A 22,358-nucleotide genomic window follows, 5' to 3' on the forward strand; every position below is an offset into this window, starting at 1 on the left:
CATTCATAGCTGACAGTCCCCTCCTCCTGCTTCTAAACCAGCTCCTCAGTGTGAATAGTGATTCAGCAATCACTAGACATTTGAAGAAACCTCGAATAGGAAAGGGTTCAAACAGGGTTCAAAACAGAAAATATCGGCTGGGCGCGGTGGCTCACACCTGTAATCCTAGCACTCTGGGAGGCCAAGGTGGGTGGATTGCTCGAGGTCAGGAGTTCGAAACCAGCCTGAGCAAGAGCAAGACCCCGTCTCTACTAAAAATAGAAAGAAATTAATTGGCCAACTAATATATATAGAAAAAATTAGCCGGGCATGGTGGCGCATGCCTGTAGTCCCAGCTACTCGGGAGGCTGAGGCAGGAGGATCGCTTGAGCCCAGGAGTTGGAGGTTGCTGTGAGCGAGGCTGATGCCACGGCACTCACTCTAGCCTGGGCAACAAAGTGAGACTCTGTCTCAAAAAAAGAAAAAAGAAAAAAGCAGAATATCAACCTAGAGAAAATAACATATGCAGGATAAGTAAAACTTCTAAAAAAATTATCATTAGGATTCTCAGAGAAATAAAAGAAAACATTACATGTATGAAAGAAGCATGTGATTCTATTAAAAATGAAATATTTAGAGGCTATAAACTCTTGTATAGTCAAAATATAGCAGAAATGAACAGCTCCATAGAAGAATTTGAAAGAAAAAATTGAGGCAATCTTTCTGAAAGTAGAGCAAAAATCAAACAAAAACTAAAGAGATGGAGAATAGCAATAAAATGATCAGAAAGTTAGAGGACTGGTCCAATGTCTGAACAATAAGAGCTTTGAAAAGAAAAATGAGAGAACACCATGGATAGGAAATCAACAGTGAAATTAATTCAAGACAGTTTCCCAGAACAAGAAGACATAGATTCCCAGATTGAGAGAATCCCCCAAAGACTTAACATATTTGATGAATAAAAAAACAACAACCCAAACAGCATCAGGCAGATTGACTTGAACTTTCAGAACAATACAGAGAAAAAGAAGATACTATAGCTCTCAGAGAGGGGTCAAAACGGTCACATCAAAGGACTAGAAATCATATGGGCTTTAAACTCCTTAACAGCAATGTGCAAAATGTTAAAATATTGGAGCAATGCCTTTAAAATTCATAAGGCAACCTTATTTCCAATCTAGAATTCTATACCCAGCCAAACTATAAATCAGGTATACGGGAAGATCAAGACATTTTCAAATGTGTACAGTTTCAAAATATTTAACCTGCTATGAGTTCTCTCTCAAGGAGCTACTGGGTATGTGCTCTGCCAAAATGGGAACCAAGAAGCAGGGACTGCCACTCAAAAGAGACGGGAAAGGAGTCTCAGGGGAAGGGCGATGATAGCTGGACAGCATTCTGGCTGGAGTGAATCAGGAAGCTGTGGAAGAAACGTTAATAAACATATAGAAAACCAAGCAAACTTTGGCATGGTACTGAGAATATTAGCATGGCCCCGGCACAAGGATGGACACAAAAGCGATCTTTAAAAAATCAAAATATATGGCTGGGTGCGGGGGCTCACGCCTGTAATCCTAGTACTCTGGGAGGCCAAGGCGGGAGGATCGCTCAAGGTCAGAAGTGCGAAACCAGCCTGAGCAAGAGCGAGACCCCATCTCTACTAAAAAATAGAAATAAATTGGCTAACTAAAAGATATAGAAAAAATTAGCCAAGCATGGTGGCGCATACCTGTAGTCCCAGCTACTCGGGAGACTTAGGCGGAAGGATTGCTTGAGCCCAGGAGTTTGAGGTTGCTGTGAGCTAGGCTGACGCCACGGCACTCACTCTAGCCTGGGCAACAGAGTGAGACTCTGTCTCAAAAAAAAAAAAAAAATCAAAAAGAAAATAATAAGAAAACCAAGCAAACTAACAACAATGAAAAGGGCAATTATTAATTGCAAGGGAAACAGAATTGTACAGAGAGGAAAAATATGGTTGGTTTCATGGCTTAACTGGAAATAGCATTTATGTGGTCATCGTAAGATAACACTGTGTATTGATCTGAACGATATTTTGCTATAACTGTATTGGGGGATAGGAAGTGTGTATATGTGGGCAGTGGGGTTGGGAGTTTGTGGGAAAGAAAGCTAAATCCTATTCTTCTAGGGTAGGAAGCCAGTAGATGAGGTATATTATTTACAGACATGAAGGTCCATAGCCGTAGAATCAATTCAAAGAATTGGAATTGGTGGTTTTCTCTGAGAGTGAGAAACCTGATGTGGGGTATAGACCGTTTTGCTTATTTGTCCATATGTCTGCCTATCTATTTACCTATGTATATTATTTACCAAGTGTTTTTTTTAACTGTTTGACTCTCCTGTGTTTTTCAAATTGTGGGAAATAACCCACCGATGACTCCTGAAACCAATGTAATGGATTATTATCATCTTTTTAAAAAAAAAAAAACGAAATAAAGTAGAATAGAATGGAAAATAACAGAGACACATTACGTATAACAAAGACAAATACTATTTTTGACATTTCTGTTTATATATTTATGTATGCATGTAGTAGAATTGTGGCAAACATGCATTTCTTACTGTGAAATGCATTTCTTAACAGTTGAAAATAGTCTGAGAAATACTGGCTTCAAAACATGACTTCCAGACTTACCGCTGAACAAAGAGGAATGTATGGTGGGTGGCCAAAGACCACCCAGTCTGCCACCCTTGCCACGTGTTTGGATCTTTTATGATTTCACTAAGTCTTCACAGCTCTTTGGGAAATGTACTTATTTGTATCCTCTTTACCAGTAAAGAAACTGAAGTTTAGAGAAATAAAATCCTTTGCCTGCGGTAAATCTCAGAGCTTAGATTGGAGCCTGAGATTGTCCTATAGTGTAGTCATTCTGCCCTACTTCTCCTAGTGTATTAATCCCAATGTTTTCTCCTGTGTGTGTAGAAAACATTCCCGAAGTGTTCCAAAAATACCTCCTTTGAAAGATTCCCCCAAACCTTCCATTCTTTAATTGTTAAATGGGTTTAAAAATAGCACATACGCCTTTGCTCAGACTCACCAGTTGAGTGAGGCTGTTGTATTTATAATTGCTCCCCGCCCCTGCTTGCTTTTTTCCCTAGCCTACTATCTTCAAAGTTAGAATGCTACATAATTTACTTATTTGTCTTATGTTTTGGCTTCTCTCATGAGCACGTAAGCCCTGTGAGGGCAGAGATCTTTGATCTGCAGCACCGAGAGCATGCCTGGTGTATATCAACAGAAGGCACCCTGTAAAACATTTCAGATGGATGGATGGCTGGATGGACAGACAGAAGAACGGATGGATGGGCTTATAAAAAAGGCTTTAACAACTGCTTCAAAAAGTGGCAGGGAGGATTTAAAGATATAACCCTTATAAAAGTTCTGAGCCCTGGACCCAGTGTCCATTTAATAAATGTTAGTTGGATTAGATGCACAAATGTAAGGAAAGGGAAATCTTGGGAAATTAGTCCAATTCAAGTGAAGAGCCCCGGTTCCTTGTGACACGATGATCCTGTTTTCAGCAGCTCCCTAAGCAGAGAGCGAGTTCCCTGGGGAGGCACCATCTGACCAGGAAACTAGACTCTGCCTTAAGTGACAGTTGCCATGGCTAACGGAATGTCTACGGCCAACAAGGAGAGATGCTCTGTGCTTGCCGGCTGGGATCGCAACACCTGATAAGAGGGGGACGCAAGCCAAGAGGGAGCATGGAAGCAGATGGAAGATCTGGGAGAGCCATTATCTCAGAACATGCCAGAGCAACCAGACACCTTCAGTTACGCAAGGCCTGTGGAAAACGGCCCACATGCGGATCTAACAGTTGGCCACATAGCTGAGATGATGAAATCAAAGACCAAACACAAGTTTAATGAGCCGGAATCTCAGGAGAACCATCCTGAACAAAGCCATCATTGATTTGCCCAGCTCAGAGGCAATCTGAATCTTGTTTTCGAAGACCAGAAGAGTCCACTTCACTGGTAGGAACATGTGTGAACTTGGCCAGGGCATTGGTACACCCTGCTCTTTGTTAAAACGTCACGAAAATGAGTCTGTAAGCTATGTGTAATTCCACAAGGGGGCACAATAGAAGCAAAAATAAAAATTGATCCGCTTTAATTTTCTCTGGTAACACCCTATTTTAAGCTAATAATTTAATGAAACAAACGACCTTAAAATCTCAGATTAAAACAGTCAAAATGGGAGAACACTGTTTAATCAAGAGTGTGTATTCATTTTTGTACAGATTCCTAGTAAAACCAGGAAAGGAAACATTTTATAGGAACAGTACTTTCCAAGTGACTATCATTCTCTGCACTAGCTTTAACTATTTTAACAATATCAAAGGGGGTACTTGAGAATATACCGCCTTGAACAGAATGTTCTTTGTTCTCTCACATATAAAATGAAAGGGAAATATCCCAAAGTAGGCAATGAGAAAGCATAGTCCGTATAGCATGATTCTATTGGTATTTCTTTAAATGCAAAAGTATATGTGTTCATGTGTGTATAAACATTTACACACATATAACCATTTATTCAATAATATTTATTGAGCTTCAATTATGTGACTAGCCCTAGAATATGAGTATGAATAAGATATCCAAATTTTGGCCAGACAAGGTGGCTCACACCTATAATCCTAGCACTTTGGGAGACCGAGATGGGAGGGTCTCTTGAAGTCAGGAGTTCAGGACCAGCCTAAGCAAGAGCCAGACCCCGTCTCTACTAAAAATAGAATAATAAGCCAGGCATGGTGGTGCACGCCTGTAGTCCCAGCTACTCGGGAGGCTGAGGCAGGAGGATTGCTTGAGCCCAGGAGTTTGAGGTTGCTTTGAGTTGTGATGACGCCACTGCACTCTAGCGCAGGCAACAGAGCAAGACTCTGTCTCAAAAAAAAAAAAAAAAATCCAAATTTCCTGCTTGCATGGACCTTATATTCAAGTCAGAGAAGAATGACAAAATATAAGTAACCTATAAGTTAATTTCAGGTAGTAATAAGAATTGTGGAAAAAAATAGAAGAGGTTAGAGAGTGATGGGAGTGAAGGTCTCTGAGAAGGCAACACACAGTTGAGATCTGACTTGCTGGCCACACGAAGGGCCTACGTACAGGAGAATGCACAGCGACAGTCCGGGATGGCTCGCTGCCCTGCTAACATTGGTTAATTCCAAAGAAAGGAGAGAAGCTTGTCAATTGCAGAGTTGTTCTTATGTTTTTGCAACACACAAGCATGAATGTGTGCATTGTGTCAATTTAGACATTTTTTTTAAATGGCAAACCAATAAGAGAAAAAAGACAAAGAGAACATCACAGCTTTTTTTTTATAATGTCTGGAAGCTCTCTGTCCACATTTGCAAGGACATTCAGTTGTGCCAGAATTAATAGGCCTTTTTTGACCAGGTGTTCTGGGTCTGAGCGTATTTACATTAAGACAAAAAAATAAATGTGACGACGATAATAGATAAAAGGATTATGAAACTGACCTGTTTACTCATCTCTCTGCCACCTGTGTCCCTTCCCTCCTGCATGCCACTCCTGCATTTTGGGTTTTTGAATGCTGTTCACAGTAGATGGATTCAGGCTTAGAATCTTGCTAGAGTCCCCATTCCCTTGTGGGGCCAGGTCTAAACCTCTCAGCCCGGTGTTCAGGGCCCTCTGCATGCTGACTGGGTTTACCTGTCGACTTTAAGCATTATTCCAGATCATGCATTTCCCATTCCAGCCAGACCGGTCTGTCACTGTCCTCCCCAGCTGCTGTGCCTGTCACCCTCCCCATGCTATTGTCTGTAAACAACACCCTAACCACTCCCCCCTCCACCTCCAGCCTTGCTTATTACAATCATACCTATGTCTTCAAAATTCAGACCAACACTCTAACAATCTAAGCTCAAAATTCTCTTTTTCTTTAACAAATTAACTCTCTAAGACATATGCACACACAGTTTCTTGAGATCACTTTCAGTGTGAACTCAGGTTTTTTTTTTAAAAAAATATGTATAGACACAGATAAATAGATATAGAAATAATTATAGGTATGTGATATGCCTGAGTTTGTATGCATACTTGTATCTCTAAGCTCTCTCCTTTGAGAGGGGCTATAAGCCAGGCGTCCTCAAACTATGGCCCGCGGGCCACATGTTGCTCCCCAAGGACATTTATCTGGCCCGCCGGGTGTTCTTGCCGCCGCTGCCTGTCCTGCTTAGCAGCCGACTCGTCCCGGGCCCACAGTGCGCATGTGTGGAAAGTGCACCGCACTCTCCAACGGACCGAGGGACAGTGAACTGGCCCCTGTTTAAAAAGTTTGAGGACCCCTGCAAGCAGTGACAGCCTCAGAGCACGTCTGTCATTGGCATTGTGAGCGTGTACTGTTACTGCTCCGTGTTAGGTGAAAATCAACATAGAGCACAAGGACAATGAGCTTTATTTCAGAGATCCGCAGTATCACCCCTGTACTGCCATTTACTGGTGGTGACATTGGGTAAACTGGTGAGGTTCATCTGTTAAATGGGGTAATAATCCCATTCTAACAGGGTTATTGAAGCGCTGGCAACGATGTATATGAAATACCCAGAATGGTGCTTAACACATAACAAAAGCTAAATAAATGAAAGGGGCCGGGCACGGTGGCTCACCACCTGTTATCCTAGCTCTCTGGGAGGCCGAGGCGGAGGATCGCTCAAGGTCAGGAGTTTGAATCCAGCCTGAGCAAGAGCGAGACCCCGTCTCTACTATAAATAGAAAGAAATTAGCTGGACAGCTAAAAATATATATAGAAAAAATTAGCCAGGCGTGGTGGCACAGGCCTGTAGTCCCAGCTACTCAGGAGGCTAAGGCAGGAGGATTGCTTGACCCCAGGAGTTTGAGGTTGCTGTGAGCAAGGCTGATGCCACTGCATTCTAGCCCGGGCAACACAGTAAGACTCTGTCTCAAAAATAAATTAATTAATTAATAAATGGGATGATTATTGCTTTATACATATTTGTGATTGGATGTTTAGTATAGCTGTATGACCTTGGGTAAGTTACTTAAACTGTCTGTGCCTCAGTTTCCTCATCTATAAAATGGGGATAATGATAGTACTGCCTCATTGGATTGTGCTGAAGATTAAATGAGTCAATATGGGAAAGGTTGTTGAACAGTACCTAGCAAACAGTAAGTGCTATATAAGTGTTTATAATTAGTATAATTATTATTCAGAATAGCATCTACCTTATTATTTTCTGGGATTATTGTTTACATTGGAGTGTTGGGATATTAACCTCCTTCAACTCGGGTTTTGCACCTTCCAGATTTTCACCTGTTGACTAGAGGAACTCTCCGAGGTCGCCCGCCCATCTGTGGAAACGTTCATTGTTAACTAGCTTTCTGCCTTTGCTCAGGAACTGTTGTCCCCGTAGTGGCCTGCTTCGAGATAGGTCCCCTGTGCATTTGACAGAATGACAGAATGGTGGAGGAAAGGGAACTTATTTTATCAAACTGAAAATGTGCGTTGAAATGTCGAGTTTCCCTTGCTTGCTGATTTTGGTTTGGGGACGTAGGAATTGTAGTCCCAGAGGAGAAAGTGCAAACAGACTTAGAAGCCTTCCTTATTTTGCCCAGCTTCTCTTTCTGTAGAATGAGAGGGCGCAGCAGCCTCCAGCTACGCCCCCCAGAATCCCACGAGAAAGAGCTCTGTTGGAGAAAGAGGGCAAGGCAGAGAGGGGTGCTGGCCATGCCCATGTCTCGGCACAGGTGGCCTTTCTGTCTGCTGTGACAACACATTTTACCCGGAGACGCGCATGCTTCAGGAATGATGGGAGCTTCAAAACAAGAAAAAGTGAAAAAATAAATAAATAAAAAGCACAGGGACTTGATATAATTATGGAATTAAAAATGATCTTGGAATACATTCTGAAATGTATTTGGCTAAGGGAAGTGAAAGTTTACAAAGGCAGAAATAGGTCATTAAATAACCATGGAGTATACTGTGTAAAGCAATCTTTATTTTAACTGAAAAATGTAATCGTGATATCTGCATTTCTTTTTTCCCATTTTTTTATTGTTGTAAAATATACATAACAAATGTACTATGTTAACCATTTTTAAGTGTGCAATTCTGTGGCGTTAAATACGTGCACATTGTTGTATCACCATCACCAAGCACCCATCTCCAGAATGTTCCATCTTCCCACAGTGACATAGAACCTGGGTTTTCCTGTGCCTTTCATGGGAGCATCATTTGTTTAGTCATAATCCGATTTAGTGTATATCAAGACGGCGACTTTCTGATTCAGTATAGATTTGTTATTGCTCTGTTCATTCTATTCAAGTCTCTTTGTTGAGATGTAGATGTCTTCACTTGGCAAGAAGGAGGGACTTCCTTTTTTCTTCTCAAAACTTTTCCTTTCCTCCTCTCTGCTTCTACCTCCTGCTTTAACCCTCTTTAAATATCTTTTTCCCAACCTCCAACTCCTGGGCTCAAGAGATCCTCCTGCCTCAGCCTCCCTAGTAGCTGGGACCACAGGCATGAACCACCGTGCCCGGCTAATTGTTTTATTTTTAGTAAAGATCTCACTCTTGCTCGGGCTTATGTCAAACTCCTGAGCTCAAGTGATCCTCCTGCAATGGCCTCCCAGAGTGCTAGGATTACAGGTGTGAGCCACCATGCCCAGCCTCTCTGTTTTTTTTTTTTTTTTTTTTGAAGACAGAGTCTTACTTTGTTGCCCAGGCTAGAGTGAGTGCCGTGGCATCAGCCTAGCTCACAGCAACCTCAAACTCCTGGGCTCAAGCGATCCTCCTGCCTCAGCCTCCCCAGTAGCTGGGACTACAGGCATGTGCCACCATGCCTGGCTAATTTTTTCTATATATATTAGTTGGCCAATTAATTTCTTTCTATTTTTTTATAGTAGAGATGGAGTCTCACTCTTGCTCAGGCTGGTTTAGAACTCCTGACCTTGAGCAATCCGCCCGCCTCGGCCTCCCAGAGTGCTAGGAGTACAGGCGTGAGCCACCGCGCCCGGCCTCTGCTTCCTTTGTATCCTTTTAGTTTGGAGGGTGTTTTAGAAATGCTTGAGAGGTAAAGAAATAGGATGATGTCCTGAGAGACCTAGCTCTCCTGTCAACAGAGGCCTGGAGGGTGACGTACCCGTCTACACAAGCACAAGAATGATAGTCCTTGTGGTAGGTGTTCTATTGGTTTTCCTTTCAGGAACTTGGGGTCTTCTGCTTGTCAGTTGTTCATAGACCTTCTCATCTCTCAGAACCTGTCTTCCTGTTCTACAGTCAGCCTCGAAGCGTATTTAAAATCACAACGATTCTGAGACAGGTCAACAGCTGAATTCCTTAGATCATGTAAACATTTATTGGATGCCTAGTATATGTGCCAAGCATTTTGCCCAGCACATGGACTTTAGAAGTTAACTAGATACGGCTGGGCGCGGTGGCTCACACCTGTAATCCTAGCACTCTGGGAGGCCAAGGCCAGTGGATTGCTCAAGGTCAGGAGTTCGAGACCAGCCTAAGCAAGAGCAGGACCCTGTCTCTACTACAAATAGAAAGAAATTATCTGATCTGGACACCTAAAAAAAAAAAAATATATATATATATATATATATATATATATATATATATATATAGAAAAAATTAGCCGGGCATGGTGGCGCATGCCTGTAGTCCCAACTACTCGGGAGGCTGAGGCAGGAGGATCGCTGGAGCCCAGGAGTTTGAGGTTGCTGTGAGCTAGGCTGATGCCACAGCACTCTAGCCCGTGCAACAGAGCGAGACTCTGACTCAAAAAACAAAAAAAGAGAAGTTAACTAGATATGGCAGGTCCCTGCCCTCATGGACCTTCTATTCTAATCGGAGGAGGCAAGCAATAAATGAGAAGGTAATTTAACTGAGGGCCACTGATGGCGAGCAGTGATGGAAGGAAGGAGGCCAGGTGGTGTGATGAAGAGAAAGTGGAGGGAAAGAACAGGGAGCCCTTGGGAGAGTCTTAGAAGGGGTGAGTCAGAGCTGGGTGTTGGAGAATAATAAGCGAAAAGCCCTGGCTGGCGTTTGGGAGGCCTTTGATAGTTTCCACTTCTAGGTCTGGGAAGCCGCTTATCATAAACCAGGCAGCTCCACGGAGCCTTATCTCTGTCCCAAGGAAAGGGGACAGAAATGTGAAGGGACTGGCTAATTCATTCACATCAACAGATAAGACTTGGGAGCCAGCGCTAATGTTCACGCTCACTGCAGTTTTAGCGCTGTAGGCAATTGTCTAAAACAGTAGTTCACAAGCTGCACGTGCATTTCATAATCAATAAAGGTGCTGTGTTTAAGTGCATTGGAGAGACTTCCTGTCTTCACCTCAGGCGCCATGAACTTGGGAAGAGAAGTGAGAAAGAACATAACAGAAGGTGTATCTTTTCTTTTTTTTTTTTTTTTTTTTTTTTTTTTGAGACAGTCTCGCTTTGTTGCCCAGGCTAGAGTGAGTGCCGTGGCGTCAGCCTAGCTCACAGCAACCTCAATCTCCTGGGCTTAAGCAATCCTCCTGCCTCAGCCTCCCCAGTAGCTGGGACTACAGGCATGCACCACCATGCCCAGCTAATTTTTTCTATATATATTAGTTGGCCAATTAATTTCTTTCTATTTATAGTAGAGACTGGGCCTCGCTCTTGCTCAGCTTCGAACTCCTGACCTCGAGCAATCCGCCCGCCTCGGCCTCCCAAAGTGCTAGGATTACAGGCGTGAGCCACCGTGCCTGGCCACAGAAGGTGTATCTTAGTTGGAGCTGCCGTAAAACAATACCATAACCTGGGTGGCGTGTAAACGACAGAAACTTCTCAGCTCTTGAGCTGGGACGTCTATGATCAAGGCACCAGCAGATTGATTCAGAGTCTGTCTGGTGAGGACCCGCTTCTTGGTTCATAGGTGGCACCTTCTTACTGTGCCCTCACATGGTGGAAGGGACAAGAGAGCTCTCTGGGGTCTCTTTAAAGACTCTACCTTCTGGCCAGGTACGGTGGCTCACACCTGTAATCCTAGCACTCTGGGAGGCCGAGGCTGGAGGATCGCTCGAGGTCAGGAGTTCAAAACCAGCCTGAGCAAGAGTGAGATCCCATCTCCACTAAAAATAGAAAGAAATTAATTGGCCAACTATAGAAAAAATTAGCGGGGCATGGTGGCGCATGCCTATAGTCCCAGCTACTCGGGAGGATCAGGAGGATCACTTGAGCCCAGGAGTTTGAGGTTGCTGTGAGCTAGGCTGACGCCACGGCACTCACTCTAGCCTGGGTAACAGAGTGAGACTCTGTCTTAGAAAAAAAAAAGACCCTACCTTCTAATACCATCACCTGGGTGTCAGGATTTCAACATACAAATTGTGGGGAGACACATAAACATTTGGTCCATAATAAGATGATTCCTTTGTTAAATGAGAAATGCATAGTTTCAATTTGATGTTTTCTTTCTGACAGAGGACTTATATATTTGTTTCTATCTAAGAGCATTCTACCTAAGAAGACTTAAGAGCATCTTAGATGGAGGAGACCCTGGCCATAGACAGGAAGAGAATTGGGAGCTCATTGGTTTCCTGTAGGTTCATTTAGCTCCCTGCCCTGCACTGACTTGGACACTAGCAGAGCAATAATGATAGGTGTTAGGGCCCTGAAGCCAGAAAACCCTTGGGTTGTGCTCGGAGGTGAACACCAGTGACAACAGAATAGGTTGGAGAAGAGGACAGGTGTGACTATTTGAAGTGCAGTGAAGAAAAGTCTTGAATGGATTTAAGGATGAAAATGGTATGATCCAGGCGTCCTCAAACTATGGGCCGCGGCCCACCGGGTGTTTTTGCCGCCGCTGCCTGTCCTGCTTAGCAGCCGACTATGTGCAGTGTGCGTACGAATTTGTTCATAGTTGTTTTTTTTTTATTTTTTTGTTTTTTTTTTATTTATTTATTTTGTTTTTTGTTTTTTTTTTAAGAAAAGCAGTAAAGTCCCATTGTTTTTTTTTTTTTTTTTTAAACTATAGTCCGGCCCTCCAATGGTCTGAGGGACAGTGAACTGGCCCCCTGTTTAAAAAGTTTGAGGACCCCGGTATGATCTGTTGTAGATTTTGGGGTTTGTTTTAAGCCCTCTGGACATTTCGTAATTATATAATGATCACTCCATCAGGAAGATGTAACCATCCCAGAGGAATACACGCCTAATAACAGAGCTTCCAGATCCATGAATTAAAAGCCTTCCTAGACAAGCAGAGAAACAGATCAATCCACAGAGTTGGAGACTTCAACATGCCTCTTTTGGGAGTTGACTCTGATTAGTGTGAAAATTAATAATGATTCCCAAATCACAGCTGTTGTTGTGAATGAATTTGCAGCGACTTTACATTTCTCACCCTGTCTTTGTGTTTAGAGATGAGGTTCTGTGGAGCTTGTGTGGTCATAATAAACAGTCAGAAAACCAGTGAGGATATTAAAGACTTTGACGACGTTACCAACCACGTAACCTGATGGACAGCCATAGAATTTACGGACTACTCCACCCAACAACTGCAGAACAGACGTGGCTTTTCAAATGTCTGGGGAACCTTCACCAAGATAGACCCTATGCTGGGCTGTAAAACAAGTCTCGGTCGATTTAAAAGGACTGAAATCCCGCGGAGTATGCACCCTGACCACCAGGGAGTTGAAATACAAATGCATGACAAAAAGATACCTGAAAAATCGCAAATATTTGGAAATTACACGAGACACTTGTAAATAAAGAAGAAATCACAGTGGAAAATAAAAATCCCTCTGGCTGATCTGTGAGGAATGGGTTGGAGCAGGGCGAGCATGGATACAGGGAGACCAGTGAGCAGAACTTTCTAGAATTCTGGAGGAGCTGCAGTGGTGCCTTGGACTCTGGGTGAGGGAGTGGAGAGGGGGAGAAATGGACACCTTCAGGAATCCGGGAGGTTGAGCCTGTGTGTGGGACTTGCTGAGGATTGGATGTGAGCCACGTGGGTAGGAATGGAAACCACAGTGACCTCGAGGTTTCTGAGTCAAGTCCTTGAACATCTCCCTGAGGCTTGAGGATTGAGTCTGAATTTGTTGCCATAGCTCCTGATCAGGCCCCTGCCTGCCTTGGTGGCCTAACCTTCCACCACCCCTTACTTTCCTGCTGGAAACTCCAGCCCCACCAAGCCCCTGGCAGTTCTCCCCTTGCCATGCCCAGTCTTAGCACATGCTGTTCCACTTAGCTCAACATGCTTTGCCCTGCTTTTTACTCATCTCTCAGTTTAGGTGTCACTTCTGCTGGGAAGCCTTCCGAGCTTTCCCTCCAGACTGGCTTAGGGCCTCTGCTGTGTGCTTCTGTGCTACCCCAGTCATCGCCTGCACCTCACTTTGCTTAGCCCCTTCTCTGTCTCCCCCATAACTCTCCTGAGAGTGGGGACTAGGTCTCATTCTTTCACTGCTGCTACTATTATTGTAGCCAGCTGCTGGCTCACTGGGCTCTGAGTCAAGGAACTCAGCCCTCTTGAGAGTGAGACCCTAATAATATCCCTGAACAATTATCAAGCCCTTGCTACATGTGTGCCAGGAGCTTCACACACATGATCTCATTTCATCAACCCAGCAGCGCGATGAGATGAGTTCCATTTATAAGAAGAGGAAACTGGCCGGGCGCTGTGGCTCACGCCTGTAATCCTAGCTCTTGGGAGGCCGAGGCGGGCGGATTGCTCAAGGTCAGGAGTTCAAAACCAGCCTGAGCAAGAGTGAGACCCCGTCTCTACTATAAATAGAAAGAAATTAATTGGCCAACTGATATATATATAAAAAATTAGCCGGGCATGGTGGCGCATGCCTGTAGTCCCAGCTACTCGGGAGGCTGAGGCAGAAGGATCACTCAAGCCCAGGAGTTTGAGGTTGCTGTGAGCTAGGCTGATGCCACGGCACTCACTCTAGCCTGGACAACAAAGTGAGACTCTGTCTCAAAAAAAAAAAAGAAGAGGAAACTGAGGCTTAGCAGGCTTAAGCAGCTTGCCCTAAATCACACAGTTCATGGTGGAAACAGAATTTGAACACAGATTTCAAACCGAAATCTTTTACCCACCAAGTTTTACTGTCAGAGTCAGACCAGGGACCGGGAGGGTGGCTCACGCCTGCAATCCTAGCACTCTGGGAGACTGAGGCGGGTGGATCGCTCGAGGTCAGGAGTTCGAAACCAGCCTGAGTGAGAGCATGACCCTGTCTCTACTATAAATAGAAAGAAATTAATTGGCCAACTAAAAATATATAGAAAAAATTAGCTGGACTTGGTAGCACATGCCTGTAGTCCCAGCTACTCGGGAGGCTGAGGCAGGAGGATGGCTTGAGCCAAGGAGTTTGAGGTTGCTGTGAGCTAGGCTGATGCCATGGCACTCACTCTAGCTTGAGAAACAAAGTGACACTCTGTCTCAAAAAAAAAAAAAAAAAAAAAAAAAAAAAAAAAAAAAGAGGCAGACCAGGATTGGAGCAAAATGAACTTGAAGAGAGGCCAGGCGCAGTGGCTCACGCCTGTCATCCTAGCACTCTGGGAGGCCGAGGCGGGTGGATCGCTCGAGGTCAGGAGTTTGAAACCAGCCTGAGCAAGAGTAAGACCTTGTCTCTACTAAAAATAGAAAGAAACTAATTGGCCAACTAATATATACAGAAAAAATGAGCCGGGCATGGTGGCGCATGCCTGTAGTCCCAGCTACTCAGGAGGCTGAGGCAGGAGGATCGCTTGAGCCCAGGAGTTTGAGGTTGCTGTGAGCTAGGCTGACGCCACAGCACTCTAGCCCGGGCAACAGAGTGAGACTGTCTCAAAAAAAATAAATAAATAAAAATGCACTTGAAGAGGAACCGGTGAGCCCCTGACCGTGTTGTGCCTATGGCCGGGCCTTGGCCCACGCTTGGCACAGTTTGCAGAGCGGTGGCTGGGGGAGGGTGCCCAGGTGGGGCGGAGCACTGAGCACGGAGCAGGGGCGGGAACCGCCTTACATTCCAGCCAGCAGCGCACAGATGGCCCTTGTGTGCCGCCTCCCCCAACTTTACTCTGCAAAAACAAAGGCCTCGTTTCTAGTGCTGACTCTTTTGCATAAGGGAATCAGAATGGCTAGTTTTATATCCTTTTGGTAAATACTTCTCTTCCCATTATAAGGTGGCCAACAATGATCCTCTTCAAATTAATAACCAGCAATAATTGCTGCAGAATTCGCCTCCAGAGATGCAATATTGTAGAAAGAGTGATTTTTTTTTGGCCTTTTGTTTTTTCAGATAAAGAGGAAAAAGGCCTATGTACTTGTTTGCCGCCAAGGTGCCAAGTGGATTATAATATTAGAAAGGTTTAAAAACTTCATTTCTTCCCCACTTGCTGCTGACTGCATAGAAGCTCTTTGTGGCCGGGCGTGTTTGGAAGCACCGTGGGCATCGGTGCGTGTAGCAGCTAATTACACTTGACATTTTAAAAGGGACAACACAGAGATGTCTTACCAAAGCGCTGTTTTTTGAGTGCTTACTATGTGCAGCCGCTGTGCTGGCTCCCCTGTGTGTTTCATTGAAACGCCTCATTGCGACAGCCCGGGCGCCAGTGCTGGTGGCGATCTCGCTCTCTGCTTTGTGCGGACGGGGAAAGACTGAGCCCCTTGTCCAAAGTCCCAGGGCTCGTGCCTCATGCTGTCAAGACTTGAACTCAGGACCTCCAGACTCAGGATTTTTTTTTTTTTTTTTTTTTTAGACATCGTCTCACTCTGTTGCCCAGGCTAGAGTGAGTGCTGTGGCGTCAGCCTTGCTCACAGCAACCTCCAACTCCTGGGCTCAAGCGATCCTCCTGCCTCAGCCTCCCCAGTGGCTGGGACTATTGCCATGGGCCACTATGCCTGACTAACCCTAAGGCTTTGAAGTCTCAGCCCCCAGGACAAAGCTCTGGAAAGCTAAGCAGTTAGCACAGGAGAACTCATTCTTACCTGATTGAATAACTACAACTGAGGTTCACAAACCACAGCCATGAACAGGTTTTAACATTTCAAATGCTTGAAAAAAAAAATCAAAAGCATATTTTGTGACATCTGAAAATTATATGAAATTCAAATTTCAGTGTCCTGAAATAAAGGTTTGTTGGAACACAAGCCCTTTTGTTTGTTTACGTGTTGTCAGTGGCTGCTTCTGTGTTCCCAGGGCAAAGTTGAGGAGTTGCAACAGAGTTTTAAATATTTACTTGCTGGCTCTTTAGAGGAAAAAGTTTATCAATCCCTTATATACAGACAAAGCTCGTAAAATCCCAAGTGCAAATCTTAGCTAAAAATATCATTTGATAAACTAGAGAGCCACCCAGCAACACTGGAAGAAAGAGCTCTGGGGAGAGAGAGTATTTACCAGTAAGGCCTAGCATGAGCTGGTTTAGAGATTGTCCACTTTGAGTTTTCCAATGCCAGACCCAGCTGTTCCCAGGGACAACTAACAGAGAAGGACAAGTGGCCTTACTAGAGGATGGAAGAAGAGGGTGCCACTATAACGGTCTGTTGTTTTCATCCCTTTGAAAGTCCAACCCCTATCAAATATAGCCCTGGGTCCCAGAGTTGGGCCACCATACATGAAGAGTTCTCTTCTTCTTTTTTTTTTTTTTTTGAAACAGAGTCTCACTCTGTCGCCTGGGCTAGAGTGCTGTGGCATCAGCCTAGCTCACATCAACCTCCAACTCCTGGGCTCAAGCGATCCTCCTGCCTCAGCCTCCCAAGTAGCTGGGACTACAGGCATGTGCCACCATGCCCGGCTAATTTTTTCTATATATTTTTAGTTATCCAGCTAATTTCTTTCTATTTTTAGTAGAGACGGGGGTCTTGCTCTTGCTCAGGCTGGTCTTGAATTCCTGAACTCAAACGATCCTCCCGCCTCGGCCTCCCAGAGTGCTAGGATGACAGGCGTGAGCCACCGTGCTTGGCCCAAGAGTTATCTTCTTTTAAGTCCCCACGCCTTGATTGACACTAGATTGACACTTGATTGACACGCCTTGATTTGACCCTCAAGTCAAAGCAGAAGGGAGGAATGGTTTCCAAGAGTGGTACCTTTCTAGAATTTGACACTCATCAACGAAAACCGGTGGCATCATCTACCTTTCATGCCACTTCTTTTGTTTCTGACCTGCTTTTGTTTTGTGTTCTTCCCCTCCCTCCCCTGCGCCCCAACCCCTGACCCCCAAAGGTGATTTTGAAGGATGTGGACTCACTTCTCTACGTGGACACCGACGTTCTCTTTCTGAGACCTGTCGATGACATCTGGAAGCTTCTGAGGCAGTTTAATTCCACCCAGCTGGCAGCCATGGCTCCCGAGCACGAGATCCCCAAGATCGGCTGGTACAGCCGCTTCGCCAGGCACCCTTTCTACGGCGCCGCGGGGGTCAACTCGGGCGTCATGCTCATGAACCTGACTCGCATAAGAAGCGCCCAGTTCAAGGTAACGACGTGCTTTAAGGTGCCACGTTTAAGGATCGGGAGTTAAGTCTTCGCGACAGTGACATTCCCAGAGAGTGGATCTGCCGATTTTGGAAATAGGTGGCCTCTGGGTGAGGATGGAAAGAGCCAGAGAAAAGTATCTGGAAAATTCTGGAATATTTGTTTGTTTAGGAAAAGCCCAGAGGGCTATGGGATTTAAAGCTTCGGCACGGTTACCATTCAGGAATATTATTTTGCATTTCTGAATTTCATGATATTTTAACTCCTTTGCATACTCAAGGCTTTAAAGACCATGCAAAATTTCTTGGAATGACCCTAGGCATATATTTATATATATATGAAAGGACAGAGAAATATTTGTACGAGAGTGTTTGTGATCTCGTAATTTATCCTAGCAAAGAACTGGAAAGAACCTAAGAGAATATCAGTAGAGAACTAGTCAAAAAACAAAACATGATCTTCCTATTCAAAAGAATAGATTGATCTGTAAATGAGCTAATAAGATCTCTAAGAAAATATAAAGGGAAAAAAATTTAAATGCCAGCACATCATGATACTCTACAATGTGACTGCTTTTATGCCTTAGAAATTTCCAAAAGAGGCCGGGCGCGGTGGCTCACGCCTGTAATCCTAGCTCTCTGGGAGGCCGAGGCGGGCGGATTGCTCCAGGTCAGGAGTTCGAAACCAGCCTGAGCAAGAGCGAGACCCCATCTCTACTATAAATAGAAATTAATTGTCCAACTAATATATATAGAAAAAATTAGCCAGGCATGGTGGCGCATGCCTGTAGTCCCAGCTACTGGGGAGGCTGGGGCAGGAGGATGGCTTGAGCCCAGGAGTTTGAGGTTGCTGTGAGCTAGGCTGACGCCACGGCACTCACTCTAGCCTGGGCAACAAAGCGAGACTCTGTCTCAAAAAAAAAAAAGAAATTTCCAAAAGAATACCGAAAGAGACCATTAATTGTTCGTTGTGGATTCTTCTGGGGAAAAGTGGGAATGAGATATATGGGAAGAATAGTTTTTACTTTTTTATTTTATATCTTTCTGTGATGTTTGAATATTTAGTCTATGAATGTGTTGCTTTTCTGTTAAATGTAATTCATTATTTTAAGACAAGGAAAGGTGCTCTTCCTTAAGATCCCTTAATTCTGCTGTCTGTATTTTGTTCCTTCACTTCACAGACAAGAAATGAGCCTAAGAGAGAGGTTCGAGCTCAGGCATGGTTTTCTGAGTAGAGACCATGGGCCCAACTCCGAGTTCTCGGTCCAGCTAGCATCTGCACGTGTATCTAGCAAAACGCTACAGTTGACGGCCCTTCTTTGCTTTGTCTTATGCCCTGAGGATAGCAGGAGCCTCCTTCCTCTATTTGCTTCATTCCTCAGAAGGACAGAGCGCCTGTCCCTCTCTCTACCTGGCTTCTCAGTGGGCAAGACGTATTTGCTCGGCTTCAGCTGCTCTGGCGGTTTTCTCTTTTCCAGAACAGCGTGATTCCAACAGGCCTGGCTTGGGAAGACATGTTGTACCCTCTGTACCAAAAGTACAAGAATGCCATCACCTGGGGAGACCAGGATTTACTGAATATCATTTTTTCCTTCAATCCAGGTAGGTCCTCTTCCAAGAATGCCGTTTGTGTAGGAGTGCGCCCAGCTTGCCCCCCCACCCCCACCCCGGAACATTCCAGGCCCTGGTGCTGTGGGCCAGGCTCGAACTGTGCACAGAGGCACCCGAGTTCCCCGGGGAAGCCCACCCTTTCTCCCACCACCCTGGGTGTCCGGCCCAGGCGGGTCCTCATGCTACTGACACAAAAGGCCAAATGCTGAAACTTCCAACACTGGACTCCTTTTTTAGAGAATATCCTTTAGATTTTGCTACACCGTTCTTCTAAGAAGTACAGTCAAAACTGATGTGAGCCCCCACAACTATGCATGGCTAGCTTTGCCTCTTTATTTTTTTTTTGAGACAGAGTCTCACTCTGTTGCCCTGAGTAGAGTGTCTTGGCATCAGCCTAGCTCACAGCAACCTCAAAGTCCTGGGCTCAAGGGATCCTCCTGCCTCAGCCTCCCGAGTAGCTGGGACTACAGGCATGCGCCACCATGCCCGGCTAATTTTTTCTATGTATGTTTAGTTGTGCAGCTAATTTCTTTCTATTTTTGGTAGAGACAGGGTCTCACTTTTGCTCAGGCAGGTCTCGAACTCCTGAGCTCAAATGATCCACCCATCTCGGCCTCCCAGAGTGCTAGGATTACAGGCATGAGCCACCGTGCCCGGCCTAGCTTTGCCTTTTAAAAAGAATTGATGTGAAGCACAAACTACATGAAAATATTATAATCTAGGCAAGAGACCCTCCCTAGCCTGAACAATTACAAGACTGAACAGAACTGATCCTGAGGGTCCTCAGAGTTAAGGGATTTGTACAAGGTTAATAAAGCTTAGAATAAAGACTCAAATTCCCAAATCCCTTCTCCCCCCTCCAATATGGGGCAAAAGAAACTCCTCTTATATTATTAAGTCAGTGATTTGATAGAGTTGGGGAGGAAAGGGGAGATGAAAATTTCTGGCTTATATTTCTATATTAACATGTAAAGCTAATAAAATATCTTTTTTTCTCTTTTTTGCTAAAACCTTATTTAATGTCATTAAAAATTAAAAGCATGTTTTCTTCTTGAGAGAGATCTTTGGGGTTAAAAAAAAAAAAAGGGCAAAAGCAATCCTTACCCACCCTATTCAGGCCTTTGCTTTGTCTTTAAAAACCCTGAAGCAAATAAAAAAAAGAAAAAAAAGAAAAAAAGAAAAATAAAAAAACAAACAAAAAAAAACAAGAAATAAAAAAACAAAAAAATAAATAAAAAGAAAAAAAAAGAGAAGAAAAAAATAAATAAAAAATAAATAAATAAATAAAAACCCTGAAGCAGAAATTACTGTTTATAAAGACTTTGCCCATGATTGCATGTCACCTTTGTTTAAAAAGAAAAAAAATCTGGTATAAAACCTCATTTCATATGTGTTTAGATCAAAAAGGATCAAATCCTACAAAAGAAAAGAAAAGGGAAGGAAAGGGAAGGGAAGGGAAGGGAAGGGAGGGGAGGGGAGGGGAGGGGAGGGGAGGGGAGGGGAGGGGAGGGAAAGGGAAAGGGAAAGGGAAAGGGAAAGGGAAAGGGAAAGGCAAAGGCAAAGGAAAAACAGGTTGATACAGAGTTTCTAGGAAAGACTCCCAATACTAATCCAGGAGAGGAAGGGAATGGTCTTGGCTGTGCACTTGTTGTGTGTTTTAATCCATTTCACTCTGACCCTAACAGGGAATTTAGTCTACACCTCCTCATTTTTCTTCCTAAGCAGATTTCATCTTTTTTCTACATGTAAATGTATTGGTTAGGACTCTTGGCTGCAAATAGAAGACCCTGGGGTTAGTTGAAGCACAAAAGATACTCTTTAAATAAGCAAAGTGGGAGACCTTGGTGAGATTTACTTTTTCCCATTGAAGCTGTTTATTCCTGTCTTTGTTTTTTTGTTTTGTTTTTGTTGTTGTTGTTGTTGTTTTGAGACAGAGTTTCACTCTGTTGTCTGGGCTAGAGTGCAGTGGCATCAGCCTAGCTCCCAGCAACCTCAAACTCCTGGGCTCAAGCGATCCTCCTGCCTCAGCCTCCTAAGTAGCTGGGACTACAGGCATGTGCCAACCTGCCTGGCTAATTTTTTTTGTACATATATTTTTAGTTGTCCAATTAATTTCTTTCTATTTTTAGTAGAGACGAGGTCTCGCTCTTGCTCAGGCTGCTTTCAAACTCCTGACCTGGAGCAATCCGCCCGCCTCGGCCTCCCGGAGTGCTAGGATGACAGGCGTGAGCCACCGCGCCAGGCCTATTCCTGTCTTTGAAGATTGTCATTCTCTGCTCCTCTGCTCTCAAAACAGAGTACCAAGGTTTCATGCTACAGCCACACAGAAAGCCTGACCTCATCGCAATTCCAAATTCCAAGGAGAGAAATCACATAGTTTATTTTTTTTAATAATTTTAACATTTATTAATTCTTAAATCATTTTCATCTCTCTCTTTTTTTTTTTTTTTTTTGTTCATTCTCATACCTTAGCATGGTTTCTCTTGGATCAGGTCCGATCAGAAATCAGACAAGTGAGGCCGGCCACGTGGAGCTAGGGAATAATGGCTGCCATTTCTGATGGACTTAGTGGCAGGTGCTGTTCTAAGCCTTATCGTACTTGAGCCTCACAACAACACTGAGAATATAATCCTCATTTTACAGATAAAGGTGCCAGGGGGGAAAGAGTTAAATAATGTACAGCACAGCTAACGAGTGTGAGAGCTGGCATCCAAACCCAGGCCACTCTAACTTGCGTATCCCAAAATGCACCTTTCTGCCACATTATTATTTATTTCCTTTAAATATTGCATTTTCCTGATGTAAATCTCTCTGTCCACATTCCCAAACTAAGGAATGCACACAGCTGCCTCCCCAGAAATGCTCCCAGCCTGTTGCAGATAATTTGAGGACGTGATCAGCGAGTGAATAATACCCAAAGGCAATCGTAAGCAGCTTTGCAATTAGACACGAGCCCCTTGTCTTTAATTGGGGCTGAAACCAACTGATCTTAATTGCTTCTGCTCTGCCCGTCTTAGATTCATTGAGTAAAAAGGATGTTGTAAAATAATTGCAGAGTTCTTCGTTCTAAATCCTAGCTCTGAGCAGCATCAAGTAAATAACCAAGTTTTCTGGTTTTAGATCAGTGAGGTGTTAGGTTAAATGCCTGACTGTTCTTCGTGTGGCTTGTGCTCGATCTTCCTATTTCATGCTTTACCCAGGTACTTTATTAAACATGAGATCTTTTTTTCTGAGACACAGTCTCACTCTGCTGCCCCAGCTAGAGTGCCGTGGCGTCAGCCTAGCTCACAGCAACCTCCAACTCCTGGGCTCAAGTGATCCTCCTGCCTCAGCCTCCCG

The 22,358-nt window shown here is 44.2% G+C and overlaps 1 protein-coding gene across 1 annotated transcript in view; it reads left to right on the forward strand.

The window, feature by feature from the left end:
• GXYLT2 (glucoside xylosyltransferase 2) overlaps nt 1–22,358 on the forward strand; it is a 67,083-nt gene that overhangs the window by 23,196 nt on the left and 21,529 nt on the right. The window contains exons 3-4 of the mRNA XM_012787412.3: nt 17,159–17,410; nt 18,887–19,010. Of these exons, the coding sequence (XP_012642866.3) occupies nt 17,159–17,410; nt 18,887–19,010 (376 nt within the window). The remainder of the gene's footprint in view (nt 1–17,158; nt 17,411–18,886; nt 19,011–22,358) is intronic.

Source organism: Microcebus murinus, chromosome 28 (genome assembly GCF_040939455.1).
Source record: "Microcebus murinus isolate Inina chromosome 28, M.murinus_Inina_mat1.0, whole genome shotgun sequence".
Classification (NCBI taxonomy): Eukaryota; Metazoa; Chordata; class Mammalia; order Primates; family Cheirogaleidae; genus Microcebus; species Microcebus murinus.